Source organism: Sturnus vulgaris, chromosome 1 (genome assembly GCF_052056855.1).
Source record: "Sturnus vulgaris isolate bStuVul1 chromosome 1, bStuVul1.hap1, whole genome shotgun sequence".
Taxonomy (NCBI): Eukaryota; Metazoa; Chordata; class Aves; order Passeriformes; family Sturnidae; genus Sturnus; species Sturnus vulgaris.
In genome coordinates, this window is record NC_142243.1 from 27998301 (window position 1) to 28016770 (window position 18470).

At 37.9% G+C, this 18470-nt stretch overlaps 1 protein-coding gene across 8 annotated transcripts in view; it reads right to left on the reverse strand.

The window, feature by feature from the left end:
• Positions 1–18470, reverse strand: part of ETV1 (ETS variant transcription factor 1) — a 67032-nt gene that overhangs the window by 7254 nt on the left and 41308 nt on the right. For 5 of the 8 annotated variants that reach the window (XM_088162397.1, XM_014894416.2, XM_014894417.2 and 2 more), the window contains 3 exons: positions 7447–7515; positions 5010–5078; positions 1809–1978 (listed from right to left, as the gene is read on the reverse strand). In XM_088162397.1, coding sequence (XP_088018523.1) covers positions 1809–1978; positions 5010–5078; positions 7447–7515 — 308 coding nt within the window. The remainder of the gene's footprint in view (positions 1–1808; positions 1979–5009; positions 5079–7446; positions 7516–18470) is intronic. The other 3 variants (XM_088162408.1, XM_014894419.2, XM_088162425.1) reach the window with 1 other exon arrangement.

Here is an 18470-nt window from a genome sequence, read left to right on the forward strand (position 1 = left end):
TACGAGGGCATAAACCTCCAGTAAGGAATGGATGGAAAGGTCATGTCACTGACATCCTAACCTGCCACAGCAGAACCAACTAGCTCTTTGATTTCCCTTCAATTTACACTTGGCAACCAACAGATTTGTGCAACTTCCCATAGGCTATTCTTATTTTAATTGCCTGTTTCTGTCAGATTCATGACATCCATATGAAAACAACTTAGACTCCTTTGTACTCCTAGGAACACACAGAGTGAGGCAAGCTTTAAGCCTCCTCCAGATCTTGGATGCAATGCTGCTCAAAAACACAAAGCCACTTCTACACAGCCAGACATGCAGATGATCTCTTTAAGTTAAATTAGAATATCTAGTTCTTTAGGGAATTACACAATAAGGAAACCTTAGGGGGTTGTTATTTTCCTTTCCTTAGCTAATAAAATCTATAAAGTTTTTGCACCATCTGCTGGAAACCATTTCTCAATAAAACTCTTCAATCTTGAAAAAAATTGGACATACCTTCAAGACAAGACAAAGCTAAAAGAGTAAAAAGGATGAGAACTAGGGTAGGGGAGGAAATAATGTACATCATCCACCAAAACCAAACCAAAGACATTCCAAAGTTCTGTTCTGGGGCAGGTTACACAGCTAAGGAATCCATGTAGCCTGCTAAGGCTGCAGACTTGCCAGCAAAGTTTCAGTATCACACTGACTAAGACTGTTCTGAGTTCAAATCCCCAGATCCACAATGTCAGGACCTGCCACAGTGACTATCACTAGAGCAGGGGGTGCTCAGAAAAAGGAGAGCCAGCACTGGGGTCCTTGCAGCAACCTGCTCCTCAGCCAGACCATGTGGGAAGGAAAGGGAACGCCTGACACCATCCCCAGCTACTCCAGCTGGATCTCCATAGAGCTGTTAGCAGACCATGTAAGTAATGTGCAAGAAAGCTTTCAGACTGCTGATGACAGTAGATTGGTTGGCAAACAGCAGAAATAGCTAAATAGCTGGTGGAATGCACAAACAGCCATACACCCCCGAGTCTTCCCACTCAGCTCTAACTCAGAGGGGATCCTGTCAGAAAATTTGCTGTGGTCTCCTCTATTAGAAGACCCTATTCAAGGGGCAAAAAAGTAAAGCAGAATGATACCGCCTTTTGACAACCCTAATTAAATCCTCCATATCAGTGAATTTCACAACAAAATTCACATATACCTGATCTTCCAACAGTTTCCATGATAGTTTAGAGTGCAGGCTTAGGTTACATAACATTACCTAGTCCAAAACAGTTTACGTAATAAAACATTCAATTTATTCCTGTTTATCACACAAGTGAACTAAGCCACGCTTCAGCAAATGTTCATAAGTAATTTTATCTACCCCATGAGTCCTTCATGGTTCAGAAGAGCCATGCATGTGCATGAGCCATTTGCAAGCCTAGGATCTAAGCCTGTACTAAACAATCTAACGATTCAATCTAATGAATCTAATATTTGGTGTTGAAAGACTAGTAAGGGACAAGTTTTCAAAGGATTTTGGAATGCAGTTCCATCCACAAAATGATTCTGAAAAATATGGACCCCACAATCAATAAGAACTATTTACTAACTCTAGTACTTGCAACACTTTTATTATTTTATGGGACTAGGAGTCAAATCTATGCTTCATCATATCTCTGTCCTAACTGAAGAACTTCCCTTGCCAGTCCTTTCTGTCACCCTTCTACAGCACTACTGAAGCAAAATATTGGAGGAAAATAAGGCCTAAGTCCAAAGGAGCACAGTTAAATTTGCAGGATGGGGCAGTGGATGGGAGGGCGTGTCTAACTCACCTCCTCTGGCTCAATCAGCTTGAACTCCATGCCTCGGCCAGTCCATGCTATGAAGTGAGAGTTGGATGGGTCGTCAAGAAGAGCTACCAAGAACTGCCAGAGCTGGAGCGAGCCTCGCCGTTGATACGTGGGTCCTTCGCGGTACATGCCCGGCTCCTGCTTGACATCACCTGCACACATCACAACAGCAACAATGTCACAGGAGCAATGCCCTGGAGCACCATCACTCCTCGGTCAGATAAGCCGGCAAAGCAATCATTAGGAGTAACAAAACAGAGGGAAGAATCAGCCACCCTCAAATGCAACATTGCCCTGTTTGCTGGGGACTTACAATAACATATTAATACAATAAAAAGCACTTAATTTCATTCACGATTTATGGAAGTCTCACTAAGCCTCTCCCCGTGTAGTTTTGATAAATGCAAATCTCTTGCAAACCATTTTATAATATCCTCTCTGAAAGAACATAAACTATTTTTGAAGCAACCCTGATAGAACCCTGTTTGTGTACTATACTTTGCACAGGTCCCAGTGTTGGTAAAGTAATGTAGGCTTCACAAAGCTGTAAAACCCTATGGAGTGAAACTTCTCTTGCATGCAAATGCTTCTAAGGAAAAGTTGACAAAGTATTTGACTTGGACTTAAACAGCATGCGCTTTATGTATAGGCATGTAAATCCTGCAGATACGTGAGTTCCTCTGTGGCATACTGGACTTGCATATGAGCAAAAAATTACTTTTATTCATATCTACATATTAAATTAGTATTCCCTCTGAAAAACATTAAGTTAATTTTTCTAAAATTTTAAGTCTAGAAAAACCTTTTAAAAAATATCAATAACATTCTACTAGCTGCTTCACAAATTGCCAATGAGAAAACTATCCTACTACATCCATACTGTCTTTGTTGTTTTAAATCAAATTTACACTGAACAACTCATACAAACAACAACAGCTGAAAGGTCTGATGCTGAAGCAGACAGTATTTTTCTCTCCACACAAGGATTGTGATCTTAGATATACTGGTAAAATTCCTCATTTCAATTATCAGAACAGGAAAAGCCTCCAATAAACAGTGTGACTTGTTTAATAAGGGAAGTCAGGAATTTACATTCTACCACAACATTAGGATGCTCTGACAGCCATTACAGAATGGCTCTGTGTAGTGAAAGGCAGAATAATAATATTAAAAATGGAGCACTTCCTTTTGTAATCAGGAAAGAAAATTGACTCAATAGCTGTAGAAAACAAATAAATCAACACAAGGCTTTTTGGTTTATGCGAGGTTCAAGTTCCAGTCCTGAAAGTCCTCCTTTTTCAAGGACAGGTTTTTTTCTTGTAATGATAGCTGAGCAATGTGCAAATATCAAGTGCAGTATTACACAGGATCAAATTCTTTCCTTGTGCTGATCTTTGATTTCAAATGAAGCAGCTGAGAATCTACTTCTGAAACATCAAGACTAGTCCTGGGCTCATCCAACTTTTACTTTACTGGCCATAATATGATGACACATCTACTGTTTTTCCCTCAAAACATGCTGCAAGCATAAACACACCTATTTGCATGATGAGATCAATCTTCTAGACTACAAGGTGTTCTCTCAATAGGCAGTCATCGAAACTAGCAGCAGAATGCTTGCTTTTCAGGCACAAAAATACCTCTCAACATTTATTTCTTTTACTGTATTTGTATTTCTTATTCATTTTCATTCCCTTTGCCATATAAAACCAAAATTAACCAAAAGGTTTTTCAAGGAAGACATAGATAAATGCTACTGTTAACGAGTTTCAACTTCTTGTAGTACAGGGTCTGATCCCATTCCCATAAATGTACATATAAATCTGACACTGCTACTCAGATCAGCTCCACAATCATTTGTGGAGAACAAAAAAAAAAAATACTTGACATGATGTGCTTTAAAAAAAACATTTTAAAAAGCTCAAATAAGCTCACATTACAGAGCCAAGATATTAAGCAGACTTTCAATACAACACTCTTTCTGTGACTGTATCAATACCGTGACAATGCAATACTGGATTGAGCAATCTTCAGTTAGATCTAACATTGTCTAAAATTCTTTATTTCTTACCAACATAAAAATACATGTGATACTCTGAAGAATGTGAAATTCCCCGGGTTACTTTAACTTCAGAGTTTCAAATTTTTCAGCAAATACAACAAATGCTGCTAAACATGCAATAGTTTTGTAATCAATGAGTGTCAGGACAAAACAAACAAAATAAAGTAGGAGAAAACCACCAATTCTCCAGCCCTACTTTTAGCTGTGGTCAGAGATTTGTTTACAAGTTTATCAGGAAATATCTAATCTTTCCTGCTGAAATAAATTAAGCCAGACACACACACACCAACACAAAAGCTACACCAACACTACACTAGCATGCATACACTAACCACAATGCCATTCTAGCAAATTTAAGTAATTGGTTTCTAAATTACTTCCCAAAGTTGCAGACTAACAGAGTCACTGGCAAGAAATAGTGTCCATCTACTTTGCTTATAATGAAATAAATCTGAAATCAACTGAGTTACACCAGGAAACTGATTTTACGTCAGAGTAACTGAGGATAATTTGGAACATCCATTTTAATTGACCTCAGAATTCCTCTTTTAAAAAATCTGCTGTAATTGGTAGTGTTGTGAACAGAGCATTGATTTGTTATCAATCCCACTGATAAATAAACCACTACTACATTCAACCTAGTGCAAATACATTGGCACAAACACAAAAATGCCCTATATACTCACTTCCCACTATTCATCACTTCGTAGACAGCAAGACAAGAGGCTTAATCCTCAGTAAAACCAAAGCTGCTGCTTTCCCCACTGTTTTGTTAATTATAAGTACAGCTTTCATTAAATCTCAAACAACAAGCAGTATGTGATCATCAGTGCAATGGAAATCCTCTTATTACTTCTCAACAGTACAGGAACTGAGCTCCTCTGCCACAAGTCTGGATGCAGCATCTTTTGCTGGCAAAAGTCGAATGACATCCTATTGAAGAGGAGACTTTGGTTTCAAGAGACAAAGGTCAGCTTTGGTTGGACGCACCACAAATGGTGTGTTAAGGAATCCTAAATTGGAATGTTACTGGGCTTTTTTGATCAGCAACAGAGAAAAGTCCCTCATCTCTTTCTTTTTCATCTCTCTACACAGGAAAAAGACAGATGTGTCATACATACCGTCAAACTTCTCTGGAACAACGCAAGTGTCATCATAAAACTGCCTAGGTCCCTTCTCATACATACAGCCTGTAAGTTAAAAAGAGAGAGATATTTATATAAAAGATGCATGGAGAAAAAAGAGATCGCAGGCTTAATGCCAGAGGGAACACTAAGTTATACAGGAATCAGATAAATATCCCACATCCTTTACACACCGCCCAATCCCAACATTTTGGCCTAAGTACAAGGGTGTTTAATTAACATATGCATTCCCAAGAGACTGTTAATCTCCACCTGGTAAAATGAAAAAGCACCCATTTTTCTCTATGATTTATTACAAAATGTTTGCTCATTTCCTGTTTGAACTAGCATGGCTTTGACATTTAACCATTAGTTCTTACAGGTCTTCCTGCAAGACTAAAGAAGTATCACTCAGTATTTCCTCCTCCTACCCACACAAGTCACCCTCACACACTGCTCTTGATGTTCCTTCCAATTAAGATCATTTTGTAAAATTTTATTTCATCATTAAAAGACACTATCTGTAACTCAGCAGTCTTTCTAGCACGTCTTTCTGTACACATTCCTACTGTTTCCTATTATGCTCATGTTTTGCTTAACCAGAACTGTACTGCATATCAGTATCAGTCTCGCCAGTGCTTCTGAGTGAGACAAAACATCTCCTCCTCTCCTGCCGCCCTCTGACCCTCCTTTTGACTGCCTAAGTATTACAGAAGGCTTTTTGCCGTAAGGTTACAGTGCTCAGTTGGGCTGGTTTCCCACTGTGAAGCTGAGGAGGAGGCCCTTCTCAAAATCCTTTTTTCCAATATATTGTTTCCCGGTTCCACAGGCCCAGCCTACATTCATGTATTAAAAAAAAAATTTTGTTTAATGTGCCCAGATAACCAAACAATTCAAACTGCTTTGTGTGACTGCCCTGTCCTGCCACTTATTTACTACCCTATCTTTGTGCCATAAAGTTATCTATTAACTTTGTTCCATATCTTTACTGAAAATATTGAATAGCAACACTCCTGAAATAAATTCCTACAGAACTATAATCCATTCAGAGATGATTGCCCGGTGACAGCCGCTTTGAGATCTGTCAGTTGGCCAGGTCTTAATGTATTTAATGTGTACTCTATTGATATTGCTTCGTGCTAACTTCTTAATCAGAATGTAATGCAGAGGCAAATTGAATGCCATAAAAAGTCTAACTATACAATACAAGCATCTTTATCAATCAAACTTTTATCTTCAGCAAAGAACAGAATCAGATTTGACATGACCTTTATTCTGTAAAATCATGTTGATTGATTTCCAAATACAGAAAACAAATATTTAGCAAACATCACTGCTTTTTTTACATTATTCATGAAAATTTTGCCACCTCCAACTCCTTACAAGAGCATAACATAGCTAAGATGGGTTTTCCCCTATGTGTGCTGTGTTTAAAACTCATGATCTTTTGCCCTTCTCTCTGCAGTTTGTTTATATTTTTCCTGATGTTTCTTACCTCACTTATCACCTCCCTTCAATACTTCATATAATTTCATATAATAAGACTTAGAAATTTCCATCTCCTGTTTCACCTTCCTTGTTAAACACTACCTTTTTTTTTCTGTCTTTATTTCAACTCAGAAGCAAACAGGATTTTAGCCAGATGTGTTATCTTTTTGATTCTGTCTTTACATTAGCAAATGAAGTCTTCCTGGAAGACTTTGATTCACACATCTATCTGGATTCTCATCAATCTCAAAACCAGATTCCATCATGTTTCTGAAATTTGCCCACTGGAAGAAAAACAAATCCTAAAGAAACAAGCAGAAAATAATATATTCTTAAGACAGACAAACTAGAACAGTACAGTGGAGGCTATAACCTCTCTTTCAGCCATCTTAGTTCTGGTTGGACTTCTCCTTAGTACATATAAAGTGCTTTCACTCAGAATTCTTAATTTTGACAATCATGTAAGCTCTGTCCTACTGAAATCATGGGGAATTTTGGTATATCTCAATTTGGGCATAAAGTACATCAAAACATTGCAAAAATAATAACCAAAGGAAAAAAAACCAAAACCTTTACTGAAAAGTATAAAATGGATTACTTAACACAGTTAACTGAGCCTGTCATGCCAACAGCCTGGAAAGTATCACTTGAGCAGAATAGGTGAAAGAGACAAATTTTTAAGTGTCTCTTCCTTTCAACTGCTAGAGGCCTTGAAAAGCAGAATGAGTTAAGTTTATAATATAATTGCTTCTATCCTGATCAACCCATGGCACTAAAAGAAACTACAAAAAATCAGTGCATCAGAAACTCAACACTGAAAAGGGAAAGAAGGATGATGCAAGTATTCCCAGCAGCAGAATTAAACCAGTGAACCCCAAATACCCCCAGAGTTTCAAACTTTTTTGCATTTCTCTCATACAAAAGTGATACATAATAGAAAACTTAACTTCTGTTCTGTTTGGGTGAGCCAGGAAGCCTTCTTGCCTCATGTAAATGGAATGGCAGCTAGGCACTTCTGAAAGGAGAAGATGACAATGCTAGTCAAAAGACTGTCTGGAATTAAAAGTGTGCAAGTTATCAATGGGACAGGCTGCAAGCAGAAGAGCAACAGAAAAGGATGCAAGTTACAGTGAGAGGGAACCTGTCAACACACAGCATTTCAGAGCAGCACATATGCATTTCAGAGCAGCAAGCATGGCCAAGGAGAAAGACATGATGTGAGTCTCACAGATCCTATCGACGATAGGCACTTGAACTCCAAACCTCTTGTAATCAACTTTGCTAAAAGCTGACTCCCATGGCAATTACACTTTGGACCATTCACAAAATAATCAGCACCAGTGACCATGAATATTTTAAACCCTGTGCTTGTGTATCTATCTTTGTGACTAGTTCAACCCAAAGTTTTTAACTGAAAAGACTGTCAGTGACACTGGAGACTTATAAACTCTACATTTACACAAGGAATATCAAAGTGAATTTAGAGTAGGATAATGTTTTTAGAGTCTGGTTAAGGACTTGAAGGGTTAATGAAATTTTCTGCACTTGCTAAGCATTTTATCTAGAAATGTAGATCTATCTATATCACTCTCCACTTGAATGTGTTTAAAATAAAAATTACTCCTTTCCAAAAAAAATACTGTGCATAATATAAGTAATACTGATATTTATTTGCTATTCTCCACCTCTACTCAAATCTGCAGGAAGAAAGAGAAAAGCCAAATAGAACTAATGAAAAACGTGTTCTTTAAATGTCTTTCTTTTTCTTCCCCATGTCTTGCACTGTCCCCAAGTAGTCACATCCTGTGCACAGAGACTTGCAAACAGAAACACACCGTAAATGTTTGCCCTTCTAGACCATGTTTAACCTACTTCTTGGATATCAAAAGTCTTGCTTAACAAAGTCTATTTGATCTTGCGATGAACTCCTACCCTAAGGTATGCAATCTGTTACCAGTAACTTGTAACTCTTTAAGAGATGCAAACAGAGGTCGAAAGAGCAGACATTATTTTCCCAACACTGCCTACAGACTCTTTCAGTCTGTGATTCCAAATTTCACTGTTCACTGACTAGTGATGAGTATCAAAGATTTGGCAGGATAAGAAAATGAGGTTTTACACTGACTTCACAAACAAGTGAAACACAGGGCAGTAATAGTAAGTTTCCTCTAACAGTCCATGGTCCCTCTTGCACATCTGTGCCAAACTCTTCATTACCTCCTCTCTCGGTAAAACACTCAGTGCCTGCCTTCTCAGGCCTAGAGAATCTCTAATGTCTCAGGCAGCTACTCTGAGCAGCCACAGGAATCAGTGACTCAATGATCACCAGAGTCAAGCATAGCTCTGCAGACTAGAAGTCAAGGCTACAAGCACTGCTTCACCTGCAAGGAATCATTCATGTTACCAAGTAGATTGAATTCTAAGGAGAATGGAAAAATCTACGTAAAAAAGAGGAAACTGTAGAACTGAAACAGATGCTATTTTCTATTTTAGGTAAAACTTCTCTACTATTGGCAGCAAAGCCCTTTTTGACTCATGAACTCCACTCTTGCAAAGTGACAGAACAGAGTATACTGAATAAAGAATTATGCATGCATCCACAAAGCTGTCTTCTTAGCCAAGTCAGGGTTTCATCTCCCATGCTCCTAAGTCAATTCTAATTAACATCTGGAGTCTCTTTAAGGCAAGCATTGTTTGTACCAACATTACTTAATCTTCTGGTTAGCTTGTGCTTAAACAGTCCACAGAGGACCAAAAAAATACAGTAAGGAAGAGTTTATTTCTCGTAAAGTAACTAGAGTCTTGTTATCCTAAAGTGCTATCAGTTAATTTATGACTATCAGAGTGGGTCAGACTCTAATCAAATTGTAGAAACATTTCCAAAGTGATTATTCAATCAAATGACTAACATGGTTAATTAGGAGCCATAAACATTGCTCTGAAGTTCATCAAAGTAATGACTTGCCCAGAAAAATTACTGCTAATTAAATTGCCTGCTGCTTTCATTTCTACCTTATCTAATAAAAAGTCCAACCAATGAAATTTAGTATTGCAGTTTTAAATTGTACTAAATGCTTGACTAAGACCCAGAAGTATTTTTACATGCTAAGCGGAGCTACTTCAAAAGAAAACATTTTAGTGTAGAAATTACAGAGCAATTATATGTTTTCTTCTCCCTAAACCATTGTTTCAAGACAACAAATAAGACAGAAGCAGGCATAAAATACTTCCAGGGCAAGATCCAAGTGTTTGAGATGACTGATTTATCATCTTTTGCAAGTTTCAGTCTTTGAAGAAAAATGTGCCTGGACATAGACACACAACAAGCTTATTTCAGCATGTCAATGAAGTAATTCACATTGTAAAGTTACATCAGCTCAAGAACAGCAGAACCTCTTTCCAAAAACAAAAAACAAAAAAACCCAAAAAAAACTAGCTAAAAATATGGAAATGTAAAAAAATTGCTTATCATTTATTACCAGTTTGGAATACTTAGGGGTCATTCTTCATTGCTCTTCTTATTACCAGAAACATAGCAGTCATCTTTAAACAATGAGTATGGTCTTATATCATAGATCATGAACCCTTCTTTTCTCAATAGGTGCTGTTTTAAAAAGTACACGTAATCTAGACACTGCAAAAATGCCTTCTCATCTAGGACCAGCACAGAGAAAAATAATGGAAATAAGCTCTGTTATGCCTTCATCAAAATACATCCAAGCAGAAAAAGCCCAAACAGACTTTCTCAAGAGAAGAAAAATCTGCTATTGAACTTAGCAGGCACAGATTCTAAGTTTCATTATCAAGTAAGATGGTTAAGTGATCCCTTGGTAAGGAAGTTCATATTAATTATCATGTCAGAATTTAAGAAGTTAGGTTGTCTCAGCCCTGTATAACTCAGAGCAGGTAAAGAATCCTTAAATCCTATTTTCTGATTGTTTTTCAGAGATAAGGATGAGATTTCATTCCCACAATCCCATCTTGCACAGAAAAAAACCAGAATTTCAGCCTGTGTCCCTAGTCATAATAGACACAGGGAAGATGGAGCTTCTGCAAGCAAAGGGATGAAATGACAAGATTGTCTATGGGATGAAATGACTGACTGTCTTCTGAATGAAGCAGAGCAAAGCAGGAACTGGAAACCTGAACCAGGATTTATTCTTGAGCCGTTCCTGTTTCTGACCTTACACAGCCTCCCTAACTAAAGGGCAGGTTGTTATGTTACACTCTAACTCTGAATTGCTTTTCAGTTCACTTTATCAACATCAGCTGAAGATCTGGAGGCCCAGGGAACACGCCATGAGCTCGTGACAAAGCACAGTGTGATGCAGAGGCATTGCATGGCAAGTGTGCATGGGCAGAGGGAAAGATGTGGAGAATGAGCCTTAGAAGGCACAGGCCATCTGAAAGAGGGTGGGAGAAGAAGGGAACTCCCTGCCAGGAGCCTCACCCTCCATGTGGCAGCTGCACTAGTCAGGGAGCCTGTTGACAAGTCACTCAAATTCACCAAACACTCAACTCATAGTGAAACATCCCTACTTCCCTACAGATTTAAAACTAAGTGATGACAATAAGACTGGAACCTTCTTACTGTTTTCCTGCCTACTTTTCCACTTACACTTTATTACCGAGTAAGTCATATTAGAAGCAGATTCCATAAGGAACTGTTCCAAAAAGGAGCTGTTCCCCAAAACTTTGAAGGGGCTTCACTGGCAATCTTGCAACTTCACTTATACCGTGTCCTTCTAAATTTTCCTTTGGTCCGAAAAGTAATTCTGTGAATTTTGGCCCCTATTTCAGTAATTCAGTTTGTGTGTCTATACAGACTTAAACGTGCCACTTTGTCTTCCCATAGACAAGAAATGCAGCACCTGCAGACTCCCTCCCTTTGTGCTACTGGGTAAAAAAGGCATGCACAAGTCCCTCAGGTAGCTGGGACAATCCTGGTGTCATCCCATGTGTCAGCCTGACTCTGACTCCCTGACACCACTTCCCTTCGGTGCCTTTCAGAGCTTCCCTTGCACAGTGCAAACATTTCTCTGCAGGATGAGCAGGTGGTTGGTGTACTGGGAGAGATTTTTACCAAGTGCAGAGACAAAAGTAACCTTTTCAAAATAAAATGTTCAAACTAGAACACATCATACTTTTGGCATTAAACTTAAAACGTCACAATATTACTGCAAATAACTTTTCTGTTCATGGATTTCCAAGAGCACTGACAAACTGTTTACAAAGGAGCACTTCATCTACCACTGAAACACATTCAGCCTCCTGGTGGAAAGCAGCTGTTTACAACACCATGGAGAAGTTCTGACCAGCTCAAGGATGAAGATAATAATGAAACCACCAGAAAACAGGACGTTTTTAGGTAAGAAAATCAGTTCTTCAAACAAAACCACAACAAATCGCTCAGGCAGCACCAGGGGTCACTAAGAAAAATGCATAATTTGTGTTTTGCAGGGAGTAGTAACAAATTACTCATTTGGTTTTTTTAAACCTGCAGAACACATTTAGATTCAAATTCGTATCTCCCCAAAAGGAGATATTCAGGTAGAAATACTGAAACTATTACAAACTCCTTATACAGGAATTGCTTGAGCATATTTCATCACTCAAATGCTGGTGGATCAATTTTTAGTTCAACTATCTTTAAAAGCTTTATCCCCTACAAGCTATGTAATGAACAGAGTCCTATAAGTTGGTAAATTCCTTGCAATGCAAAAGTCAGCATTATTTTTTCAGTATCAGATTCAGCATGAAAAAATGTAGGTGCACTGAAATTATATGGGTGAAAATTCTCTAAAAATCAATTTTAAAATTAAGTTATATTTTCCCAAATCATTATGCAATTTAGAAACATTCAGAATGGAAGGTTTTATTCATTTGCTCTGTCACCAGCCTTTGTGCCAGCAATCTAGGAAAAAAACCAAACTTACGAGTATGTGCACTCATAAATAAACATACACTTCCTTCTAAAAATAGCTAATTAAAATAGTTAAACTCTAATTTCTTACACCTCGCTTCACAAAAACTTGTCAGAAAATCAGGTTTGGCCTCACCAGCTCATGTCAAAGTGGAAATATTATACACATATAGAAAAAAACCTTAAGCAAACATCTTCCTTTCCACAACTTTGGTTTTTAGATCTATGACAACATCCAATGCATTTTGTGAGACCAGATGTCAACAGCCTGTCTAGGCGATGTGTAACTTTTTGTACAGCAGAACAGGAAAACAAAGGCTCATACATTCAGCTCTGAATTGAAATTCCACATGGAGCTGATCTTTTGAGCACACTTTAAAATCATGTATTTGCTTTTATTAACCTCAGTAACTGTAAAATGTATCTTAAACATTGCTCTCCTTTGAATTCAACAAAAGGCAGCAGTATTTTCTCTCTCCCTCGCTCCTTTTGTTGGTAATCTTACTGCAAAAATGTCTGTGTTGCTTTTTCTCCCCCGCCCCATTCCCTGCCTGTAAAATCGAAGTTGGACAAACACTGCACGGCTGAAGTGACATATTTGAATGGAATTCAGACCAACCAGTTCCTGTTTATGTTTCTGATTTGAGAATGTAGCCTTCTCATTCACTATACATTAGAAACACACCAAGGCCATAAACGGTGTCAGGTTGCAGGCAGGCAGGGCCAAGCAGCATTAATCATTACTTTAAGGCAACTGGCAAAAGCAGCAGCTGAGGGAACACTACACCCTTCAGCTCCGCATAAATGGACATTCCAGGGTTTGGCGTGTGTGGGTTGGCTTTTTTTTTTTTTTTTTTCCCTTCAGCATCCATTTCATGAATGAAACTTCAGGCTGCACAGAGTCCATTCATATAAAAGCTATGCTCACAGGGCTCAGTCTCTCGGGATCAATTGGTCTTGGGCAAGGCTGATGTGATTGGTTTAAGGCAGGCTTCAGCCTTCCATTACTGATTTAAAATGCAGCCTGTGTCCATTTGACCTGCCTTAATGCACAAAGAGTAAATCCAGACTGCGCTCTCAATCCTCAAATCAAATCATTAGCCAGTGCCACTTACTGTAACTGTAGATTTAGAGGATATTTATCCATTTCTTTGAAAAACAGGGACTGCAGGACAATTTTTCAGATCGTATTGTCTGCCTTGAAAACAAAAATACATACATGGTCTCCTGCCCATATACTCACATTAACTTGGTATTCAGGTTTTCCTTTGTTCACAAAGACAACACTGCAAAATGAACTAATTTCTAACTACAGATTTATTTCAGACAGAAATAGTGAACAGAGGAAATCAGGTAGATTGACAGCAAGTGAAAAGTTAAGTATCTGCCTTTCATAACAATCTTCTGAAGTCCAAGTTTCCCAAGTTTCCCTGTCAGATACCCTTATTTTCTGTTGCCATACCGTCTGACAGCAGATTTGTGTTTTAAGAGCAAGTACAAAGTCCAGTGCAGCTTAACTATTGAACAAAATTCATACTCATTCACTGAAGCAACACAGCAAAGACAAGCTCCCAAAACACACGGATAAAATATTTTAAACCACAAGGAAAACTGCAAAACCAAAATAGAGGAGGGGAGAGTTCTTAAACCTCCTAACTCAAGAGCAAAACCCTGTCCCTTCTCCTCTCCTGCCTTTATGCCATCTGGATATTCATTGAGAACAATTATATTTCTGTGTATAAGAATTTCTTTAAGACCATAAGGAGATGCAGTTTTGAGATGTGGGTACTAAAGCACCGTATCCAGGAAAAGGATGGAGTCAGTTCTGTTTCACAAAGCATTTTATAAAAATGCATTCAAAAGTACTGCAAGTATTTGCATCCTGATAAAAAAAAGGGAAAAAGAGAAAAGAAAAAAGAAAAAGGAAACTTGGAGAGAATTTGAGGAAAAGACTAAGCAGCTGCAAGAATTTTGAAGCAAGTTACAAGATCTGAATGTGTCACACTGACGGAGCATACTCACAATCCATCTACAGTGATTTAGAGGTGCAACATTAATACCAAGAAATTTTTAGAAAGAGGTGTAGCTGTGAACAAAGGAATGCAACTGATCAAAGAGAAAATTTAGGCTTATGATCAAGAAATATTTCTAAATTGTGAAATAATCTCCCAAGGGAAAAATAGTAGTAATAATACTTAGCACTCACACAGAATTTTATACTTTCAGAGCACGGTACAAAAATTAGACAATATAATCAAAAACAGTAGTGGAAGCACCATGACTTGTGTCACTTTAAATGCTGCACTAGAGAATAACCTGGAAAAAGCCAACCAGCACTGTCACCGATTGGCTTTTTCTCTTCACACTAGCATCTCCAAACATCTAAATTTCGCCTTCAGAGGTACAAGAGAATAACAACCAACTGTTTAAAAAAGAAATGGAGGGGGGAGCGGGGGGGGGGCAGGGGGTGGGAATCAACCTGCAAATAAATATAACCTGAAAAAAAAATTTTTTTTCCCCCTTGAAATTTCAATTCAACACTTTCTCTTATGCTATTCTGCAGATTTCCAAATTTAAGAATACGTTGGCTGACGCCTAGGGAAGAATGTGTTACTAGGGGTCTTTTTCCACATGAATATCCACTGACTTGCTTTTCAAAAAACACCTCATCAGGTATTTGAGAGGACTCTTCCATTTTATTCTGTTTCCTGTCATTAGGTAAATACATTTATAACGTGGATGGCAGAATGCTAACAACATTCTATACCTGTAAGAGCAAACTTAGGAGGTTAATAAGGGTCATCATTAACAACTTCCTGCACAAGCTTTATATAAATCCTTTGCTGCAAATATGATACAGCCTTTTGCTTCAGCACTCTTGCCTTGAGTGCATAGGTCAAAACTCTTTGTGGGAAGGAGAGCCATGATGCAAACAGCTTAGCAGGTGGAGCCCCTGCTTTATTTGTTACAGGGGCTGGAAGTTGTCTATGTATTGAGGGAGAAGTTTTCAAGAAAAGAAGGTATAATATAGCTGAATGGTCAGCTTTAAGCCCCAGTAAAGCCCATTCCAGCTCCAACAAGGCTTTCCAAAGTAGCCACATTGCTTCTGCCAGATTTTTGGTACTAGGTATTTTTATATTGCCTACACTGAGATCCTTATCTGATATTCCTGTAATTCTTCATCTAGAAATATGAAGAAAGTCCCTAGGAGCTAGGATATGAATATATGTAGTATATAATGTTCTTTTAAAAATCACCCAGTTCTAACTGGGTATCCAAAACAAACAGGTTTATGTATCTGATTTGTCTCTCGACCTCCACTAATTTCTCTTAACAGAGGGGCAGTTCCTCATCCATTCTCACTTGCCAACACAAGGTATTCAGGAATTCAGGCTTCAGGAATTAAAGGGATGAGCAACTCAGAAAGAAAGACATGGAGGCTAATAATTCTGTCTGGAGAGTTCATTCTTTAAGTGATGTGACTAGTGTCTCGGAAGTGACAGGGAGAGAATCCAAATTTTCCTAAGGTCCGTTCAAGCGTATTAATTGTGAGGCTACCCTGAAATGAAACTGTGAGAACAGCCCTGCTAATGCCTGTAACACATTCAGAAAATACTGAATCTATCTGAATTTCAACAGAAAAATTCCTGGCAATCAGTAAGTATTATATGCAAGCAACAGTTCCTCCTCTATTCATCTCCACTACCACTGTTTGACAAATTTCAGTTTCCAAAGACATCGTCACAAAAATTTCTCAAACAAAATACCTATTTTAATTGGGCAAAACCAAATACAAGATTAAAACTTAATAATTTAAGATGTGATTTTAAAACTTGATTTTTAGTATTAATTGGTACACACTCAGCTAGAGTCATACCTTAGTGTATTTGCAAATACATTACATCATGTAGAAAGTTAAGCCTGTGAAGACCCCGCTCAAAAACAAAGGACAAAAGAGACAAGCTATATCAAGTTTGGCCTTTTTGTTTAAGTACCTGAATACATTACTGAATTTTAGAAGTGCTAACTGTACAGGAACACCCACTATTAGGCCTTGTAAACAAAGGTATTAGGAAGCCTTTAGGAGTATATTAATTAATTATGCAAAACCTAAAAGCTCTGTATGTCCCGACTGCACTTCCATGACTAAAGTTGCTAGATTTACCATCAAGTACTAAATAAATCTCACTGTCAGATGTATTGAAAAATGAATGTCAGATGAAAAAAAAAATCCATGGCAGAAAATGTCTGATTGAACATGTACGATGCACTGTGACTTCCAGAAGCATGGATGGATAAGGAAGAGCCTCTACTCTGTTGACATTTTTCTTTTTCCATTATCTCAAACATCTCCATTATCTCTATTCTGCAGTAGAAATTGCATACCTGCAATTACAATTACAACTAATTGATCTGCCATTTCCCATGTCATAATTAATGTCATGTTTTAATAGAGTTGTAATCATTCTATAATAATGCTTTTCATTCACCAGCTTCCCACAAAGTATAAAAGAATAGTGCACAAAAGCAATGAACTTTTATGAGCCCCTTTCAAAAACATCCCAAAAGGAACATCTCAGTGCATTACAATGAACTTTTTAAATATGTTTCTATATTCTTATCTGAGCTGCAATAAAATACAATGAAAAAAAAGACTTTTTACTCTGGCATTCCTCCTTCCCTGAACATCCATAGGTGAAAAATGAAATCAATGATTCAGTGACAAATACATTATGTTTCCTAAGGGGTTATTTAATGTACTCTTAGCAAGGATGGAAAATGATGGTTTCTAGAGAACAGATGGTAACAAGACAAAATATCAACAGACCACAGTTGTTGACTGCAATTTATGGAGTGTACAGATGTGTCAACTTAAATGCAGTGATTCTGAGGCCAATAAAAGTACTTCCTGATACCAACAGATTAATTTTTCATGACCATTGGTTACACAGCTATTACATTTTTAAAAACTAATCATTCATCTACAAAAGAAGCAACAATTTTGCTTGAAGATAATTATTATAAAGTGGAATGTTGTTCTTGCTGGCAAAAAATAAACAGGCATGACAGAACTGGATACAAGTTTGTATATCTTCATTTCAGAATAAAATTTCCTACTTTCTTCCATACAGAATATTCCAAAGAAAGATGAATGATAGCAGCCAATCCAGATTTAAAGTAACAGTATGCAATAAGAAGTATTTGACTTCCGAGGCAAATAAGAAGTATTTTTACAAAATTTTTTGACCTTTAATTTAGCAGGATGAATAATGGTGCTTGTGAAGGTTGCAAGGGACTGGCAGTGCCTGAAGCTGCAGTCCCTCATTTATTATCCACTGCCACATGAACTACACAGTCTCTCCCATATGCTCTAGGACTAGAGTTACACAACTCCACAAAGCCACAGATCTCAGAACCTTCATCAATGAATGGGTTGAGCTCTGGATCTAATCCTTGTAATTCAATTTCATTTTCATCTTGTCTTATATTTCAGCTTGGAGAAATATTTCACCCCTAGTCTCTTCCCTGTTAAAGGCTAACTCAAATTTTCCTAAGGATTGGTTCTTTGCTTGTTAAGAATAAAAAAGGAAAAAGCAGCTCTACTTTACAAATTCCCCCATTCTAATATCAAGATCAACTCTATAACAAGCACTTCACATTAATGAAACCACAAAATACCCCACCAAATAGACAGTGTTAAGTTAGCTACAGAAAGAAAATTTAAAAACAGTTCTACACTATATCAAATTGCAAGATAGTTTTTCATGATCTAAAATTTCAAAGGCCACTTCAACTCAGCTGTCATACAGTCTTTGGAAAATAAACTGCAAAAGCATCTAGCCAGAGATTGAACCAGAAGGAAAGGCCTGGGAGTACCGCAGCACCAAGAAGAACGAGGAGTGAGACTGAAGTCAGACAGAGCCATCCATTCCCCCTGCCCAAGCCAGCATAGATGTGTATGAAGCAATGTGCCCTCCTCCAGAAGCATAACTGAGATATGCTGAAATCCCTCCCTTTCAACAGTGTGGCACACACAAAGCAGGACC